This window comes from Colias philodice, chromosome 6, assembly GCF_061535455.1.
Source record: "Colias philodice isolate Cphi_HAF_F1 chromosome 6, ilColPhil1 Martin Lab GWU primary, whole genome shotgun sequence".
In the NCBI taxonomy this organism is placed as follows: Eukaryota; Metazoa; Arthropoda; class Insecta; order Lepidoptera; family Pieridae; genus Colias; species Colias philodice.
Window position 1 is genome coordinate 636,674 of NC_143091.1, and position 22,046 is coordinate 658,719.

General features: G+C 32.3%; 1 protein-coding gene across 2 annotated transcripts in view; it reads right to left on the reverse strand.

Moving 5' to 3' along the window:
- The window catches only part of conu (Rho GTPase-activating protein conundrum), a 76,722-nt gene extending 61,579 nt beyond the window's left edge, over window positions 1–15,143 (reverse strand). The window contains exon 1 of one of the 2 annotated variants that reach the window (XM_089695999.1): window positions 15,065–15,143. In XM_089695999.1, coding sequence (XP_089552125.1) covers window positions 15,065–15,136 — 72 coding nt within the window. In that variant the 5' untranslated portion in view covers window positions 15,137–15,143. Of the gene's footprint in view, window positions 1–2,979; window positions 3,342–15,064 lie in introns of those variants that run through there. The other variant, XM_089696000.1, reaches the window with a different exon arrangement.
- Window positions 15,144–22,046: the final 6,903 nt, after the last annotated feature.

Sequence of the window (22,046 nt, forward strand, 5' to 3'; positions counted from 1 at the left end):
AATTGCGACATATTTAAATTACCCGGTTTAACTTATCTACAATCGAATCATGTGATACACAGTTAAATCTCAATACTCAACAAGCAATAAGATAAGTTACCTACACACATCCACATCACAAAAATGCATATAAATATTACCTATGTACTTACATATTACATATGAGTTTATCGTGAAATTATCTAAATGGTGACTTAACAAAAATGTTGTGACGTTTCTAGTTGTGTAACCAAATGATATATTAATATTTGTCTGCTAAGAATGAGACGAGTAAATAAATGACAATCAATAATGGATGAGATGTTACGCAAGCCAGGATTAACATTATTTTGGGGGAAAATGGTATTTGTCTGTTTTGTGTTCCCACGACCCAGGTGAGAGGCGATATGGTGGAAGATTGTAACAATAGGGGTCTGACATTTGCTACCCCATAATTCCCCCAAAATAATTAAATCGCTTATAAATAATTGACTGACTACCATGGTATTGTACCTATGTTGTTTATATAATTTCAATGCTAGAAATTGATTAATTTTAAAATTTTCAACACTAGGTACGTATCTTACTGGTTTATGCACTTTACGACAATATTCATAAAACTTCGTTTCAATAAAAACCGAGACGTGTTAAACACTTAACCAACAAACATTGCAAAATGAACCTTTTAACTTATAATGAAGGTGTAAATTCACATGTGTGTATAAAACTAATAATTATTGCGAAGCCATATAACACAATCCGTATAAGCGATTGTAGAACTTAAAACAATGGATACTAAAATTATAATGGCGTTAACAATTTAACCAAGGCAGTGTTTACTAAGTTCAAGGTGACCGTGTAAAGACTAGGATCAAGTGTAATCCAATTGGCGTCATGTTTATACGAACAAAACCATTTTAATTTTAGAAAATATTAAATTTTTGCAATAGGCTGCTTTTTATGGACATTTTGGAGTGACAGTGGCTGATTGGATAATCTATGCCTGTGGATTTACCGCGCTGTCATTTTGACAATTATTGGAAGTAGATGTGTTAGTTTCGTCATAATTGTTGGCGCTATGCACAGTTTAATTTAACCAAAGGTACCTATTGAGTTTAAATTCTATTAATTTAAGATAGTTTATTGATTAAAATCTTAAGCTTGATATAAAATTAAAAAGTAAACATTGTTCAATCTTCAAAATGCCAAGAGAAAATCAAGTCATGATTAATGTAGCGATATTATGTGCAGAAACACGCAAGTTGGTATAAACGTATAATATATGGGTAAGTGGGACAAATCCTCGAGTGAAAGAAAGCCAGCAATTTCGTGTTTATTTCGCCAAGTGGCTCTTTTCATGCATCTTAACTCGTAATGCATTGTCGTCCAACTGTTACGAGGCGCATTTATATCATGAAAGTTGAACGATGATCGCTAAAAACGTTTTATGTCGAAACTAGATTTGTAGAAAGCTGCAAGCGTAACTCGTTATTTTTTATATGCTTGACAGTCAGTTTTATTTAAGTGTACGCATGTTATGCTTTTAGCTACGCACGGTACCGGCCATCTCGCCGCGCCGTTGGACATAGTTTGGAGAAAATGGTAATAAAATTAACAATATTTTATTAGCAAATTCTTCTCTTCTCGTATATGAGAATGTACGGACTGAGGGAATAATTTATACCGCATAACGAAAAGTAAATTAAAGTTAACAATGTTCAGAGGCAGCCTTATCGCTGTTATAAATGAGCATGTCGGAAATGAAAAATCTATTTTTATCACCAGTTCATATGACAGCAACCGCAAGGGTTCAGAATACCCAGAACCGAAATAGGTAAGTTGACTTACTTTATAAAAAAGTTTAGAAGATATTTTTTGTCCCCAATGCACAGAACAGCTTCTAATGACTTTTTATTTCTGGTGTCTCTATATTCGGAAATGTCGAATGAATCACACTTTTTAGACAAGGATAAACAACGAGTAGCACAAGGAAACAAAATTGATACATTATTTACCGACAAAGTACCTAGTCTTGGTCGTAATTCATATAATGAAACAATGCGAAATGCGAACCTTTCTGAGCTTCCAGTCGACAATGCAAGTTCTGTAGGTCAACCACTATGAGAGCGGTAATTACAAAAAACGACAGTTGATTCGGATCATCCACTAATGTGTTTGAAGAAAAATTGAGATGAACGAAGCAATTTATTATTTAGATGAATAATGTAGAAGAAGACGTAAGGCGTAGTAAGGCAGAAGAAGGATAAGACTAATTCTTATTCCACAGCCATCCCATTGCAATATCAATACGATAAAATATTAATCTCATCTATAAGAAATGTTACAGCTATAAGAAACAACTACGAAATCTCAATTAAAAGTGAGATAAGAATGAATGCCTTGAGCAAAAAATTGCGATCCAATGATGCATGTAAAATCACTTAACGCAACATGAACGAAACTCTATCGATTCACTTTCCATACTCTGGAGCATTGTTTGAAACTTGAAAACAATGGAAGTAATTTAAAAAACTTATACGAGCACTGATGCTTGCAAAAACCAAGAAAGTTGCACTCAATTATGCCTGGTGCCACTTCTTTTGTTTACGCATAATCTCAAATTCAAATGATCGTATAATTTTCATAGTTTCTTAATTTTGCCTAGTTTCTCGTTCACCTTCGGCTTTACTTTCCAACTTAATTGACAATAGCGACATGGTAATTGGTAACTGTCATTAAAACCAAATTCTGATTTCTGACAGCAATTAAAAACATATGAACAAGCCAACAATCTACATAATAAACGTGTGTGCATTACGAAATTTGAACGATTATCTTATCTTTATCAAATGTTATTAACATTATCAATAAATAGTTAAACCATGTTCGTTTTCAATTACAATTGACGATGTATTAAAACTACATAAAAACTCGACAATATATCAAGTTTGATGACGCATTAACTGAGGAAATCAGCATACGGCATAAGAATCCACTCACCAACTTCAACATTTGTGTTTCTAAACTGAGAGAAGACGTCCACGAAAGCTTAATTGAGTTCCGATTTAAACATTAAGCTTTAAAAGTGTTCACAGCACACACACTCACTTTTACCAAACTAATTATCGGATACCATTCAAACAACATAGATGACAGTTTTGTTTTGATCGTTATGCTTCCGGCCGATGGCGGATTTATAAAAATTCCAACAGAACGCACTGTATCACAACATGCGATTCGTTATTCGATAAATTTTCAAACACTAAAAACGTTTATTCAGTTTTACACGACATTTATAATCGAGCGAGACGAGACACGTACACACGTTGAGAGTCGGCGCGACACTGACTCGAATGAGAACGATAATAAGCCGAGAAGTGAGCTGATATTATGGAATCGAGAATGAATCGAATAGGCTTGTTTGTTGCGGTCATGCCTCTCGCTCGAGCACAGCTTCAGACAGTCCCCGAGTTGGTAAGTTTCCAGAAAGAAAGCCTACGTCAAAAAGTTCAACTTTGAAACTTTTATCAAATACCATTTTACCAGGCGCATACCCAATGGAATAATCGACGATAGATAAAAGTAGCCCATCCCCAGAAAATCCAAAAATAGGTACAAACATTAAGCCTGCGGGATGCATATTCTATTTGTATAAATAGAATTATTAATAATTTAATGAGAAACACGCGCGAAATCGGGGGCGGAAAGGTAGTTAATAAATAAAACCTTTTGATTAATCCCTTTAGATCGTGTACAAAAGTACAAAAACTACAATATTTTATGAGCTATAACATAGTTTTGCAATATGACTTTAAAATTGAGACTGCGTTTCTAATTACATAGCCCTATTGTATCTCCGTAAAGATATACCTAAAAATATCAACCAGATAAGACCAACAATGAACTGTTCTAGTTAAAACAAAAACATTTCAAAATAAATGTATTACGAAACGTAATAAACAATGATGATGGAATAAATATGTACATTGTACGCAATAACACTTGAATTAATATATGAATCACGAAATATAACAAAAGTAGATTGTAATCGACTTTTATTAACTTTGTGAAAAGAAATCGTTTTAGTCACCATTGTGTATACCTACTGTTAATCAACTAATTGATTATTCGATATTTCGATGTAACTATTTTAACTTAAAACTAACTTAACTACCTATTTTAACTTTTTTTACAGAGTAAGAAATTGATCAAGTAGTTTAATTTAGTACCTCGTTGCTTTGATAACAATTTCATTCGTCATTATTTTTAAATTTAAAATATTGTATTTTTGATTTCTTAACCAAAATAAATTATTTTACTTTATTGTTTTTTACTATGTTCACACCTCATCTTCAATTTGCTTCTCTTCAATAGTATATTTTGTTTAAAAAATAATTATTATAAGCATTCTTAAATATCAACTATTCGAATATTATTGTTTATATCTAAGTCTAAAAATAAACATATTTCTACAACTTTTCGATCCCTACTAATAGGTACAATGTGTAGAAATTGCATATTATATAACGACATTATAATAGTTCTAATTATGAAATGATCTTGAACGATTTCCGATAAAACCTACAACGGAATGTTCTTAATCGATGCAATTAATTTTACACACTAACGGGAAAACTAAAACATAAAAGATACCGCAGAAAGAATAGCAATTATTTTCGGCAAAAGTGTAAAGGACCTAGCGGTTGCTATGGTTATAAAATTGTTAAAAATCCATTCAAGTTAGAAAGATAAAAGTATACAATTATATCAGCCTGATGGGTGTGGTATACAATCAAATACAAAGATTTATTGAATTTTAGATTTTACAGAGGATATAATATTAACTGCTTGTTTTAATCGATTTGTTTATTTTTTTAATATCCATCATATTTCTAATTTATCTGATAAATTTGTAGGATGTTTTTCTTTGTTAATTTTTTTTACAATTCTTATGACCTTCCCATAAATCAATCAATGATCAACACGCCTGTCGCGCAATGGCCTAATGCGTTGGTATTTTATCTGATACCAAACATATATACACACAAGGTTAATGGTTATGTTCAATTATTCTACTATCTCAATTATTGATACATTTATGCATATTTCTCATTTCATAGATTTCATAGACCCAATCAGAATAACTAATACTTTACTACAACAACACAATCAAAAAACGCAAAACATTATCATTAAAGTGTACACTGCACCTTACCACAGATTAGTAAAGTCACCTACTACCACAGCTACTACGTAAACTGTACACTAATCACAATGATAATTACCTAACCTATTTTCCCGCCATAACTCAACATCACAAAAAGTAAAGGAAACATCAAAAAGGAAGTTAAACTTGAGTCTTCAACGTTTCCGTTTCCCTCTAATGATTGATAGAAAGCAGCGTCTCTCATCCCATAAATATAAAATAGTTGCCATAAGAAAATACGGGGAAAAACTTGAGAAACCGTACCTATATTTAGATGGTTTATTGAGAATTCTGTTGCAGTGTATAGATTATCTGTGCACATACAATCATATAAGTTCGTATTGTGCTAATCACAGGTGCTAATTACTGGTGACTTGACACATAATTATTATTAAATTATATGTCAAGATTAACATAGATATTTTTTTCTTCTTTCCTTTCCAAAAGTGTTTTTCATACGTGTTTAAAATTCGACGATCAGTCATATTCAGCCTCAGGAGAAGCATCTGACTTCTACAGCATCAGGTTAACTCTTTATAGAATCACGTGTTTAAAGCCAGATAAAACCCATAAATATAAATAGACCTGCCAATCTGTTATCTTGACGTACGACCGAAATGCAACTTGCAAACGATAAGATGTTTTTCAATTGCTGCCGGAAGCTAGATAGCGATCTTTTGGACATTTTGTTATGTAAAAATCTGTGAAAACTACATTCAAGGATTTTTTTATTTGGACATTTATATAAATACTAGCTTTCCGCGCGCAGCTTCGCCCTCTATGTAATTATGTACCCTCCTCAAGAACTATTTGTATGCGTATCTACTATAAAAAAACCTCTCAACAAAATCCGTTGCAAAGTTTTAATTGAAACATACAACAAGAGTACTTAACTTTTATTTTATTACAGCTCCGACAATGAAGACAAAAGTATTCCGATACGTAGGTACCTATACGATTTGTTATATTATATACTAGCTGTTGCCCGCGACTTCGTCCGCGATTAGGTCGTTTTTCGTCATTCGTCGTTTAAAAAAAATACGTGACACTTTATTTTTGAATGTTCTTAATTATTGTCTCTCATAAAATTTAACTACTTACATTAAAATTGAACACTCTGATAAGAAAATATTAAAATCTGAAGAAAACATGAATGAATGTGATTTAAATTTTACATTACTTAGTATCAAAATATAATAATCTAAATTAAATGTAGATTAACAGTTTGAGCACACCATTATAGAATATGTACTTAAGTATTAAATTACGTTAGTTAACATAGTAACTTTACTAAAAACACGATGACTTTCTTTCGCGCTCGGTACCACAAACTAAGCATGTTTGTGGTAAGTGGCCCGCGTGACGCGTCACTTGACCCCCCGCGAGTTCCCCTCCGTTGCTATGCGAAAATACATTCGTTGCTCTATTTTAGTAAAAATTTGTAATACTGTGGCCTGGGCGTTATAACACGTCCAGGGAGTTCCTGAGTGCCGATATCACCATCTTGAGGAAAAGCTTCTAATGTCGATTTAAAACTGCATACATACGAATTAACCTGTTCTAAAATTGTGAAATGAGTTCAGTTTTAAATTTGAGAAATATTGATTTCTTGAATTCTACTATTCGTTGTAGTCGAATACAAAATATAGGTATTTAAACAAACTTAGGTTGGCCTACAGGCAAAAGGGATCCTATCAAATGGTAAACTTGACCTTGTATCTTAAAAGTAAGCATGAACGGACCTTCTGATAATTATTGAGCACCAAAGGATCATTTGAAACGCGCTACTATTAAGAGCGAATATTGTCTAATAACAGTTTACATTGCACAGTATGTTCCTCTAAAAGTAGTGATTTCAAAGGTTCCGGTGTATCTTCAAATGAAAGCCGACTCCTTACTACACTTTAAAGCATTACAAAAAGAACATACTACGCCTTTACAGAAGATGATCTGTAATCAATTGTGAGGTTATAAGCAAACCCACTTTTATATTTGTCAGACCACACCACCGAATTCGTAGATTGTTTACCTCAAGTCATTAAGATTTAAGACTATGACGAAATCTGTCTGCAGTAAGACGGCCCTCTCGCTATTCGTCCGTTTCCAGAGACGGAATAGTTTCAATTCTTAATCTTTCATTAAACAAACTTATTAATCGTTCTTGTCTCATATAATTGTAATATTCGCGTCCCTACTCTAGTCATTGCTTATACTCATGTTCATCTTCAAGAGATCGAATAATATTATGATGCACCCTATCATTTGTCAAACGGTCTTCATATTGAGTAAAGTTTCAGATTCTCGAGATAAAATATGACTGTCGTGATCAGTAGTGAGACATAATTCCCTCTCAGTGAGGGTTTCGGTCTCACGGGATAGTACAATATGCCGTTTGCGATCAGCTGTGAGACGTCATACCCTCTCAGTGAAGGTTTCGGTCTCACGGGATAGTAAGGGAGACCGGGTTTGGTTGTCTCACGGGTTGGTTGTCACAGCGGTCTTAACACAAAACTGAACTATCGAATAAGTCTGTTGAACAGCGTGGCAAGAGCGATACAGTGACAACGCTGTCCCCACTTCGCGTCAGACCGCCCCGATCTGCCGTGAGGGCCTCACACGTGTTTATTGTTTTCGCACAGATTTTTTATGATATGAGGACCGAATATGCTCCTCATAACATCACTTTTTGTGAACGAAACGACAGCGCGGTTTAATTTAATGCCAACACCATTAGAAAAAAGGATTATTATTAATTGTGAAAAAATATCATGATTTACACTATTAACACTCTTTTAACATAAAATATAAGTCTGTGAGTGTGTAAAAATAAATCCAGCTAATTACACATCAAACTTATGTTTATAATTAGGTATACGACATGAAAATATATTAATTACCAAGCAATAATAATACAGATAAGCAGTGGTGGCTCAGTGGTGAGACCTCGGACTTCGAATCGATAAGTCCGGGGTTCGAGACCAGGCGAGCGCGCAGGAAATAAATTGATTTTCAATTTATCTGCGCATGTTGTAACATCACCACTGCTCGAACGGTGAAGGAAAACATCGTGAGGAAACCGACATGTCGAAGAATTAAAAAGTTCGATGACATGTGTCATCCGCCAACACGCACTTGGCCAGCGTGGTGGATTATGGCCTGTACCCTCATAGGAGGCCCGTGTCCCAGCAGTGGGAACGTATATGGGCTGATGATGATGAATAATACAGATAAATACTGAACATAAGTAGGTATAATAGATATTAAGTAGTATTAGTTAAAATATACTTTGACTGTTAGTCAAAGTTTATTTTTACTAACAACATGTAAATGAAGAAGAAATAATAATTACCAACGAACTAACCTTTTCTATAATACACACGGCACATTTTTCAAATTATCTTGCTCAACCCTGCTCAAAAAATTGAGGGTTTTGTTGGAACTTTAATATGTCAAAACTATGATATATCTAAACTACGATACAACTTGCTTGCGGAAATGCTCATTACAATTGTGAATCTAAAGAATAACTAACAACATACTATTCAATTTTATTGAGCTGATGAATATCTTTTGCCTGAAAGAAATCACCGTCGCCTAATAAATATACTGTGTTTTCTTATAAAACCGTTACATAATTTATTTTATCTACTTAAATAATGAAAATGATATTATATTTATAAAATATAAAACATATTATGTAAAATGATTAAAAATAAATAAATGAAGCAACTACGATTCAAAGAAAACATCTTTTTCAGTGTTAAAATGCTCTTAGCAATCCTGGATGATGAACTGTATCATGTACTCTGATCCCAGTACGGTCGGTACCTCGATAGCCATAACGATAAATATTATAATCAGATAACCGCAAAGTCAAAATAAAAACATTACTTGTACAGTTGTGAGTGCAAAATTTACGTTTCATTTGGAATAACATTTTTTTCGGTACTAAAACGTAGTCGTTTGATATGTGGTTGGCTGCCCCTCCTCTCCTTCCTGAAAAATATCCTCCAAAATTTCCCGAGATACTTCCAATGATTGAACCATTGGACGTTGGACATTAACTTCAGTCAAAAATTGACGAAGCGGATGATTACTAATTTTCACGTCTTAATCCTCGCTGCTACTATCTCTACCATCAAATCATCAATTTTCAAGTGGTGTTGTAAAAATATCAGCAGAAATCGTCTTCCAAAGGCGATATAATTTTATGAGCATTGAATCTGTAAATAACAAAATCAAAAGTTAACTGTAAATCTATAAAAAAAGCTACTTACAAATAAAATTTTATCAAAAACTACTGTTCCCAATGCACCTCAAAATAATAAAAGAATTCATCATTTTATTATTTCATTCTAAAAGTGTAATATAATACCTACCAACAAAAAACATGAATTGCTATCATTATAAATAATAAATACCTTTAAGTAACAACTTACTTTTTGTGGGAACGCATGATGGTGAAAGTTCACAAAACACGAAGATTGCATTTGATATTTTTGGTTTTATGGCATTCTATTGCTTTATAAATATCACTACATAGTATAAAAAAAGTCGCTTTCTCTGTCCCTATGTCCCTTTGTATGCTTAAATCTTTAAAACTTCTCAACGGATTTTGATGCGGTTTTTTTAATAGATAGACTGATTCAAGAGGAAGGTTTTAGTATATAATTTATTAGGTTTTAGACAAAGCGGACGAACCCGCGGGCGGTAAATAAAATACGAAGATTTTTAAAATTGTAACTAATGAACGCAATCAATATTAGATTAACTGTAGATAATGGTGTCTAGTTTTACTTAAAATAATAAACATCTACCCTCACTTTAAAAAAATGTAGTATATTTATTATTTACACGAAATATACCTTATAGGGAAGGGAAGATATGGGCTAAAGAGTTAAATGAATAACATAATTATATTTAAATTATTAATTTCCAACTGTGTATTCAGTAGTGTTAACATCTAAATTGATTTGATTTTTACGAAATCTCATAGATGGCGCTGTTACAAAATTAACATTATACAACTTACATTCTTTAAACTATGTTTCTCTTCCCAAGTTACTTAAATGGCATAATTTTTATAGTGTCAATCTAGATATTGTCAAACAACATTTATATATGCGTCATTTGATTATTAATTTCCAATAGTTAACGTGTGTTTGATTTTTCTAACACTTCATAGATGGCGCTGTTTCAAATTTGTCTTTATACTGCTAAGATTCATTTAACTGTTTCTCTGCCCAAATTACGTAAATGACATAGTTTTTATTTTGTAAAGCTAGATAATAGCATGGCTTACTCGAAACCAACATTTAAACATGAGTCTTTAGATTGTACGCTGTCGTAGTACACGGAATATGTAAGAAAAATAAAGGCTCACAGCTCCTCCCCCGAAGGTGATATCATGATAATATGTTTAAACTATCCTCACCCGACCTCTTAGGAATATTCATGCAAAATTTGAAGTAAATCTATGCAGTACTTTTCGAGATTAGCTCGGTCAAACATACAGACAAACAGACAAACAGACAAACAGACAAACAGACAAAAATTCTAAAAACTATATTTTTGGCTTCTATATCGATTATAGATCATGGATTATGTATTCTTTTAAAAAAATATTCAATGTACAGTTTTGACTTTCCTACGATTTTATTATATGTATAGATATGATATATCATAAAGCCTTTTTTCGTAAATATTTAACCATCATTCATATAATAAACATTTTTCACTAATTGTACAGCAAATATTCCTTCATCAAAGTGTTTAAGATAAGACAAAAGATACAACGCAAACATGAGATTTTTTCCTCAATACCGAAGCTTGAAAATTAACCTCAAATGAACTCAGATGTAACTGCAGGAAAAACTTGTCCCTTGAGTTTGTTCAAGGCTTGTTTTGGTACAGGATTCATGCCATATTCATGCATGGTTTTTATTTTTCGTCACTTTTAACTGTTGTTGAAACCAAGGAACAGTGAAAAATATGAATATTTCATGGATAAACTGCAAAATATGTTTAAAAAAATATATCATGTAACATCTAATCAAATGCATAACTGAAATACACAACGTTAGCTTTTCTAAACTTTGGAGTATTCGGTTTTCGAGACGCAGCTAACCTTTCATTGAAAATATCTTAGAGAAATATCTAAGTATGACAAAGACAACGAGAACCCCAAAACCAAAGACCTTGTAAAATGTAAACCATTATCTTGCCAAAATTAACGCCATTAAACGAAGTGGTTTCACAAATTCAACAGAACAGTAACAACCGACAATGCTGTTGACATCTGCAATTTCCTTCCATTCACAGTTTCCTTTAATTGTCTGCGTGCCTTGACACCTCGGGGAATGGAGCCGAGACATGGCTTGGTTAGTTTTGAGAATATTAAGCTGAAATAATTGCCTTTGGGACATTTGTTGAACTGTGTGAAGAACAATAGGGTAGGCTAAAGAATCATTATGAAAATTTCTGTGAAGGTTAATGTATATTTTGCAATATACTTACTGTATCAGGTACAGGTGTGGATTTGAAAATCTAGATAGATTATATGAAGTGTTATATGAAACTTTCCTAAAATCCTTAGTAATAAATTTCTATTAATTGGTAAAAACAGTATATTGCTCGAAAGAAAACAATAATTTGGAAAATCCAAAAGTGCACGCCTCATAATTTTTTTTTAATAAATATTTATTAATTATTATTTTTGTTTATTTAATAACAATTAAACCACATCGAATCAGACCCTGAAAAATGAAAGGGTTCTATTCCTGAGCATACTCAAGCGTAAGAGAAAAAAAAAGACTCGATTAGTAAAGTATTTCGGTCGCTATCGTGTTAACAAGAAAAAGGATCCGCACATACAGACACACGGACGTCCAAGACAGAACTTTTTTAAACTGTTTCTTAACTAGTTTAAATAACAAAAATGACATCAAAAATATCATGAACGTTAAAAATAGTGTTTTTTCTTAATATGTGTGTGTATGTTTTATCTTACAAGTGCAATGTATGATACATAAAGACATTTTAAGTTTGAAAAATCAGATGTTTTGCGCGAAGTGACAGTAGTACCCACCTCAACGCTTCGCTTATGAGGCGTGCAAAAGCATCTGTTCAATGCTTAATAATAATCGATTATCAAGGCTTAACGTCTCAATATTATATTAGATACCTAGTTAATTAGAAATCAATAACTCTAGTTCTTATCAATGCATCTATACTTGTCCTATATAACATTTAGCAGACTAGAGATCCACATATGTATTATGAAAAACTGGCAATAAGATCACAGAGATGCCAGTTATACCTACTAGTCGTCAGTCGATTAATATTTCATGTAGAAACTAGTGAAAATCAAGGAAAAGCTAGATCATAAAACAAAACTATCTCATCTGGTCTAAGATCCGAACATAAGGCGAAATTCAACGGCGTGATAATAGAATGAGACCAATTTTATAATTAATTTAGTCTATTAAAAAATGTATTAAAAATGGGTTGACTGGGAAAATCCTGGACAGGACATTTTTAATGAATTTAAAAAAAAACATTTTTTTTTTAATTAATTGCAGTATCAAGATAATAAAAAAAAATATATAATAGACTTAAAGTATGAAACCTACAGAATGTGCAGTCATAGTTTTCTAATATTTACCGGGACAAACGGCTAGGTTGGCAGGTATAAACAGGTATGTCGGTACCAGTTACTTTCACTTGATAGGATGATGAAAAAAAAAATTATGTCAGCACTGTTTTATTACAAAATTGTTTTATTATCTCGAAACTGCAATTAATAAAAAATAAAAATAAATAAAAAAAATTTAATTCATTAAAAATGTCCTGTCCAGGATTTTCCCAGTCAACCCATTTTTAATACATTTTTTAATAGACTAAATTAATTATAAAATTGGTCTCATTCTATTATCACGCCGTTGAATTTCGCCTTATGTTCGGATCTTAGACCAATCTGACAGACGTGACAGTAAATCAAATTGAAGAAAAACGTGACTTTCTGATAGAAAGTAAAACCAAAGTAAAACCGCATCAATTACTTTTAATTGACTGGCAAAATAAAAGTAGGTAAGCGTTAACTTGGTCACTCGCTAGACAAGTATTATTGCAAAATTTCATAATTTACTAGAAATCTATATTCAATATCCAATTATTTTCTTTTTCTATTGTCTTTTATTTTATACTCGACTTAAATTAGGTAATATTGGGATTAATATCAATAATCGAGACATGTCGACTTAGCATGTCGATCGTTGTAAAAATAAAAGAAAATTACTTTTAAAAATAAGCTTAATTGAAATGAATCAATGTTTGGGTTTGATTTTCGTAACAACTAACGAGTTTAATAACATTCATAAATTGAGAAATCGTCCATTTATAAACCAAAATAATCTTAAAGTTGAAAATGTAAATTGTAAACGCAGCATAACCACAGATAATATTATATAGTACTAGCTATTGGTCTTAGCGTAATTATATATTATAGCCTAGCCTTCCTCGATAAATGAGCTATCTAACACCGAAAGAATTTTTCAAATGGGACCGGTAGGTTCTGAGATTAGCGCGTTCAAACAAACAAACTAACGTAGTATAGATTAGTATAGATTTAACGTAATGTTTGTAAATATTATTGTAAAATATAAGAATGTTATTGAGTAATCTGCATTGTAGGTATTTAGGGCAAAACAATAAAAATTAAATTCAGAAAACAAAATATAAAATAACATTCACGCTTCGTTTGGTAACAAATGTTCGAAATGCATTGCATCGTAGGTATATGTAGGTTAAACCATCGCATAAAATTGGATACAAACATACAGTATGATTATAATTGTTTTGTACAATGGGTTTCCACAATTTTGTTAGAATTTGAAACTCGTCTCAACTTTTATTTCTATTTGATCGTATTGGAAATTTCAAGTCTTATTTTTAAGATTAATATTTATATGCAGCCTATCATGTGTTCTCAGCTGCAAAGGCCGCGGCGCGGCGTTCATGTAGGTAAGTGATAATATTCCACGGTTGCCTTTACATGGCCCGATGTAGCCCCTAACATACTTATTTTTGTGGAAAATTGACATCTTATCATTGTCTGTTGTACGTATATTCTTAAATATGCAAAAACTTGCAAAATTGAAGATGATCTTAATAACAATTTTAAATTTTAATACTTTCCACAAGATTGCTAACAATTATAATTAAGGCAAACGACCAAAGAATGTAGACACATAATTGTAAGCAATTAAAATTAATTTTCAGTCCTACAAAAGCCAAAAGCCTGGTCACCTAGCTTCTAGCTCGCCACCTTGACCGCTATGGGTTGCGCAAAGTTCACGAGCTAAATGGCTGTAACAATTGGTCACAGGTGCGGTTCAAGTAACGCTGGTTTGGTACTTTTTTTAATAATTGTTTTGTTTTAACGACTTGTAGAAAAAAAGAGGTTGGGTAGTTGCTATGTGATAATTTACGCAATGATAAGCTAAATCCATGAAGGGCGCAAGTATTTTCCATGAGACAAGAAGATACCCTTTACAGGCTTGTCCTGAGTTCTGTAAAGGTAAGTAAACTCATTATAATCTAATCGAATTTATTGTAATTTCTACCAGACAAGACTATATTTCTTTTTAGTGTCAACAAGAAAAATACCCATTTTAAAGCAGTATCCACCTATTTTCTGTTTCATAACTCAAACTGAGTAGAAGGATCTTTCTACTTAACCTTGTAAAGCCTTATAATTGGTCCTTGACCGAAGCGGCTTAAGAACTTAAGTAGATGATAGAACAATCTATTACTTAGCGGGGTATCTTTAATCAATCGGAATTAAATGAAGCCTTATAGATGATCTACAAAGTAACTTACGCATTCAGTGTTAATTGACCGCCAAGATAAACTGTTACTCCGCTGAAGATTTGTTGCTACGTAGTTCGACATTGCAGTATCTGTAAAGAATAATTAAGTTAGAATGAAAACCTTATTAATGTAGGAAAAAATACAAGAAGAAGTAAAACCAATAATTTGAAATTTTATATAAAAAAGAGGAAATGAAAGACGTTTTATATAATTGCATATCAAATCAATTATGGTGTATTGTATATCGATTGTGGAAGTTAGTCAGTACCTATGGTCGAAACCATGACTTGTCCTACATTGGCAGCCATTATAGCATTTAGAACACAGACATGTATATTTAGAACATAAAGCAGTCAAAACATTGTAAATGAAAACATATAATATAATAGCCTGTTTCCACATTATTAAGTAAAGTTTGTTGTATTTTCTTCACAAATCCCAATTTGTTTGTCTTTGGTGGTCTATAAACACACAGTATATGCAAAGGCAGCTTTCCGTCTTGAAGTATTTCACAATGAATAGCCTCTGAGTAGTTATAATTTAGCAAATTAGTTACATAAATTAGTAAATGATTGCTTTTCGTTATGGTTTATCCATAAATCCATTTTTTATCTGTGTCCACACTTGGCCGCCTAAAAATAGAAGCCAAACATTAAATATTTATCCAGAAAGTGACAGAATCAAATAGGCAGGTGCTAATTCGAGCCGAGTTCAAGCGCACGAGGAATATTAAACTCGAGAAAGTCGAAAGCCACGGAACATGTCTGCGTGCTCGTTATCAACTATTTAATTGTATTTTTGATATCATGTGTTATGTTATTATATAGTTTCTTAGTGTAATACTGGTAGTAGTTTCGTTTTGTTTATGATTAGGTTTTAAAAGTTTCATGATTGTATTATAACTTATAAGTGAAATTAATTACTAAAATTATGAGAAATTTCTTTTGTATTACTTTATCTTATCAAAATGCAACTCAAAATATAGACAACCATGTGGATTGCAAATATTTTGCTTCACAGTTCTCACTTCCTCCGCCATGCATAGATATTAATGAAATGAAAAAATTAATCGAATTTTTGTTTATTTTTAAAACAGAAATTATATCTGTCCTGTATGAGGTCTGAATGTATCATCTAGAATAACAATACTTTTTGCATAACCGTCACAGTATTATGCGAAAGATTCCAGAAGCACTTCCATAATCAAAATAAAACATTTGATTTCAACTGCTTATTCGCCCTCCTTAGTCCACATCCGAATTGGCAATTGACATCACAGTTAAGTACAGTTACCGAGCCATTTGCATTGAAAGTGCGGCCGATGGGCTCTGCATACCCAAGCACTTCCTCCATTTGTGACCAATTTGTTTGTATACCACCTTTTTGGTCTAATTTCCGAACCAGTTACGTAAATTACGTTTTGCGCAGAATATCTAATATATAAAATTCTCGTGTCGTAGTCCTTTGAAACGGCCTGACCGATTTTCATAAAATTTTGTGTGCATATCAACGTTCATAGATAACGTGTGTTATCAACGGGCAGAACAGCGTTTGCCGAGACAGCTTGTATTTTATATAGGACTAGCGACCCGCCCCGGCTTCGCACGGGTGCAATGCTGATACTAAATACACTACAGAAAAACTGTGAACGTTGTATATAAGAACATAGCGGCCCGCTCCGACTTCGTACGGGTATAAAATAGATAGCCGGGCGGCCGGCCGCTACCGCCGCAAACGCTACGTCCCGCAATTTTTAAATCTGTAATATCTTCGAAAATATTCACTTAAATCATACGGTGTAAAGGGCCTTATAGATCTATATTAAATGAACAATGTATTCAAGGTATTTAATTGGTTAAGGATTAATGCTGTATTGGTTAAAATCGCATCGAAAATTAGCCATTATTTGTCGTAAAAAGTAAATGACAAAAAAAAGTTATTGTGGGTTATCCATAAGAGATAGACATATACCATCGCGGACTTTTCTATAGACCTTTTCAATGTGTATAATACTTAGTACATTATTTTGATAAAACTCGTAGGGTTCAGCCTGCGTTAGCAATGTAAGCGGAAAAAATGTAATTTTTTACGACATCACATTAGAAACCTCAAAAATAAGAGTACTTCTCCACTATTTAATGGATGTTATTATACATATAAACCTTCCTCTTGAATCACTCTATCTATTAAAAAAAACCGCATCAAAATCCGTTGCGTAGTTTTAAAGATTTAAGCGTACAAAGGGACATAGGGACATAGGGACATAGGGACAGGGAAAGCGACTTTGTTTTATACTATGTAGTGATGAAGTGCTCGTTGACGAAATAACCATAGTGACCGCTATAAATGAAACTTGTTTTTGATTTGTTTAGGATATTGCGTTTAGCAGACATCTAAATGGAAGCTATGATTTCATAATGGGATTTATGAAATGTAATGATTTATGTGTTCAGCTTGGCTGCACTTAAGAATATTATAACGCGACTGTCTCTCGTTATGTAACTTATTTCTTAACCTAAAAGTTTTATTTTTGTTAGAACTTTCCCAAGTTAATTCTGGAAGTCTGCTCCTAATCCCAATTTTGCGTAAAAATTTTCTATTGTATAATATTACTTAACAAAGAATAGAGATAAGCATTTAACATTTTCTTATTCATGCATATTGTATTGTTACATACTCTCCTTCTACAAAGATATCTCAATTTTTAATAGATAAGTCAATGGACAATGTACATAATAAATACGTACATAAAACAAGAAACACACACGCAAATACGAACGCCATTTCGTAATAAGTAATAACATAAACTTGAAAATTCTTTACAATTCACATTGAGTAAATCGTAAGTACCGTGACGTCCGGAACAAGTATTCAATCAAGCAATAATAGACTGTTTGTTCCGCAAATTTATTATTGAAATAGCCGTAATCTAGACGAAGGTTAGTTGCCCAGATTAACTGAATGTCGCTTCATTGAATATAGAAACTGAATAATATAGACTTATTTCAATAATACTTGACTATATTTCCACAAGGTCCTCATTTCTGTTACTTTATAAGGAATACAACTGAGTTAGTTAGAACTCCTGTGACTGTCATGGTATACCAATTAAAAATTGAAATTTTGATTTTGGGTTAAATTATTATTAATCTTATATATAAAAATGAATCGCAAAATGTGTTGGTAAGCGCATAACTCGAGAACGACTGAACCGATTTCGATAATTCTTTTTTTATTATATTCCTTGAAGTACGAGGATGGTTCTTATGTAGAGAAAACGTAATTATGTACCACGGGCGAAGCCGGGGCGGACCGCTAGTTTTTAATATAAATAAAATGTATTAAGTTTAATTTAAGGATTCTGAAGATGCCTACGATGCCTACGAAGGATCTACGATAAATGCTTATTACCTACGAAGGACCTACGATAAATGCTTATTATATTCTATGATCAAGATATTTTCCATAACAACACAGAAGATAACAATTTTGTAAAGTGGAAAGTGAATCGTGTGGTTAAATGAAGATAATGAATTTATAGTCTAAAAGGGTAACCACAACATTTGTTTACATTAAAATATCACTTTTTAAATTCAACACGGTTAGTCCATAATGGAATAACTCTCCATTTTCCCACAAAATTATTACTTCTAGTTTTATTTTTCCTTAAGGCATATAATAAATAATAATAACCACTTTTATGAACTCTGTAAAATATAAATAAGTTGCACATATTTTCAAATGACGAGGCTAAAGTTTTATTTGTTAATGACCAGGTAAATTGCCTTAAAATATCAAGGCAATACAAATTTCACAGGCATTACGAACTCACGACTGTCTTCAAACTGAAGAGCATTCAGACCGCATTCAAGGAAGTTACGTAGTGACTAGTGAACTAATGGTACACTACCAAAATCCTTTCCTGAATTCATCTGCAGTGTATTTTGAACCGTGTCAGATCAGCATAGAGTTGATATTTAAATGACTAGTCGTTTTGCGAGTTTTGAAAAACATTTGAAATGAGGCAAATGGAGTTAAGCTCGAAATTATTAGTTTGTTATGTAATTCTTACTTGACATCGAGTTACCTAATTATTTGTATTTGGTGGATTGTTACGTGGGCATCGATGCTCAATTATTTAGCAGATAACCCTTGTTATCTACTAAATAATTGAGCAGCTCGTAGGAACCCACTCACAGACATGTATCAAGACTTAATATAATATGTCTGTGAACCCAATGCTTCTTCCCCGGGGACCATGCGTGGTCTTCAAGACTAGATTTTATCACTTGAAAAAAGGCATATTCATTCATAGCTAAAACTCTGGGTATTATAATATTTAATAAATGAAATACTTGGAATCCTCTTAACAAAAAATGATTATCATCATGAAAATGAGGTCTTATTTAATAAGTTAATAACTATGCATGCATTTGTGAACCACAAAATTTTCAACAGAATTATACAACGCCGTCCATCACACTCACAACGACCCATGTAACTTGTATTACATTTGATAAAAATGTATTAGTGAGATTATAAAATGGCCATAACAACGTGAGAGCAATTAGCAGTCAGACGGTAGCTTATGTCGAAATGGCAATTACATCAGTTGTTATATGGTTGTTACCTTAGGTTGTTACGTTCATATTACGACTACATAGTGATTGATAAAATTTGTTTAACAAAAGTCACACGCTTTTGAAAGTTTTCGTCATATGCGATGTGACGGGTAACCAATTAGTGAATTGGTGCAGATAGATAAAATTTAAGTGTTTCTGTAAGTTTGAAATAGCATTATATGCAGGATTGTCATATAAAGAACAGTAGAGGATTACTTGATTCGTATTGACTAAATAAAATGACAAATACACACATTTATTCCCTTTACAATAAGTGTTAGAATTTAGGATAAACTAAACGCGATACACGAACATAAAATAAACAAGGCAATAGACATGGCATGGCATTCGTGGCTTCTTCGAGGCATAAAATAAAACATATGTTTGTTAGAAAATATTACACATGAAATCATATGTAAGTCTACACTAATATTATAAAGAGGAAAACTTTGTTTGTTTGTTTGATTGTAATGAATAGGCTCATAAACTACTGGACCGATTTTAAAAATTCTTTCACCATTCGAAAGCTACATTATCCACGAGTAATATAGGCTATATAATCACGCTAAGACCGCAAGCAGAGCCACGCGGGTGAAACCGCGCGGCACAGCTAGTATTTAATAAAATAAACAACTTAGTTTACAAAACTATTCCCAATTTCTTAATCATCTTGATTAACCTGATTAACCAACGATCCCAATTACCACATACGCACATACAGGCTACAACTCAATTCCGCTGACATCTGGTAAACTAAAAGTAATGTACCGTTACAAAATAAAATATATTGTATAATTTAGTGTACGTATAATTTTAGGAAATGCAACACGAACAATAAATTTAAAATAATTTGGAAAATCCAAAAGTGCACGCCTCATAATTTTTTTTAATAATTATTTATTAATTATTATTTTTGTTTATTTAATAACAATTAAACCACATCGAATCAGACCCTGAAAAATGAAAGGGTTCTATTCCTGAGCATACTCAAGCGTAAGAGAAAAAAAAACACTCGATTAGTAAAGTATTTCGGTCGCTATCGTGTTAACAAGAAAAAGGATCCGCACATACAGACACACGGACGTCCAAGACAGAACTTTTTTAAACTGTTTTTTAACTAGTTTAAATAACAAAAATGACATCAAAAATATCATGAATGTTAAAAATAGTGTTTTTTCTTAATATGTGTGTGTATGTATTATCTTACAAGTGCAATGTATGATACATAAAGACATTTTAAGTTTGAAAAATCAGATGTTTTGCGCGAAGTGACAGTAGTACCCACCTCAACGCTTCGCTTATGAGGCGTGCAATATCGGTCAATGGCGCGGTGGCCACGTAATAATAACGTTAGAAGATTGTGTTGTTCATTTAATATTTTAACATTCACAAATTGTGATTAATAACAATTACACATTTATTAATTACTTGATGCAAATATAAATTCTCACAAAATCTTGACTTCTAAAAATATTAAGCATTTACCTATTGCAGATTTTTACACTAAGTGATTTCGATCATTGAATATTTTTTATTATTTCTGATACAAAATTCACTGAACTTTGTATTCTCAAATAATTATTTTATATATTTTTGCTTATATCTACAGCGTTCTCTACTACAGTTAACATCAATCAACCTTACAGCTAATCCAATATGAACGGAAAATACCCAGCGTTTTATTTATACAAATCATGTAGTCCATTAGATGACAAGCGCCATTCCTGGACTGGTATGCGAATATATTAAGTTATATCATTACTTGAATGGCACGGGACAGCTTTAAATATGCGCCTACATGACTACGCAGCATATACCTACTGACTCGTTGGATTACGTGTTATAAAATCAACGTTCTATTGTAATGTTTTAATGTTCATTAATAATAAGGAGGTTGGGTAAATTGATTGTGATGGATAAACGGAAAACTGCTTAATCGATTAAATCAATATTAAATATTAGTCGATCATCGTTTATTTATTTATTTACTAAAAAGGTTCATCAACAGTTGTTACATACGTATCTTTCGCGTTAAACAGTAACAATAGGATTTATAACTTATTATATACACAACAATTACAGATGAACACTACATTCACAGAAATTAATAATAAATTAGGCGATATCTATACAATATATCTATAAAATTAAATTAAACAAAAAATAAACGTCATAGAGCTTTAAAATCATAAAGCTTTTATCTCGGTTCTACCATAGTAGGCCCAGGGCGAGCAAAAGGGCGATAAAGTGTGGATAATGGAATGTTTATTTTTAAGAACAATGCAGTTTATATTTAGTTTACTTTTTGCCACGTGCTTTTAGTTGACTAATCATCAGCCTGCAGGATACGATATTTTAATAATCTCCAG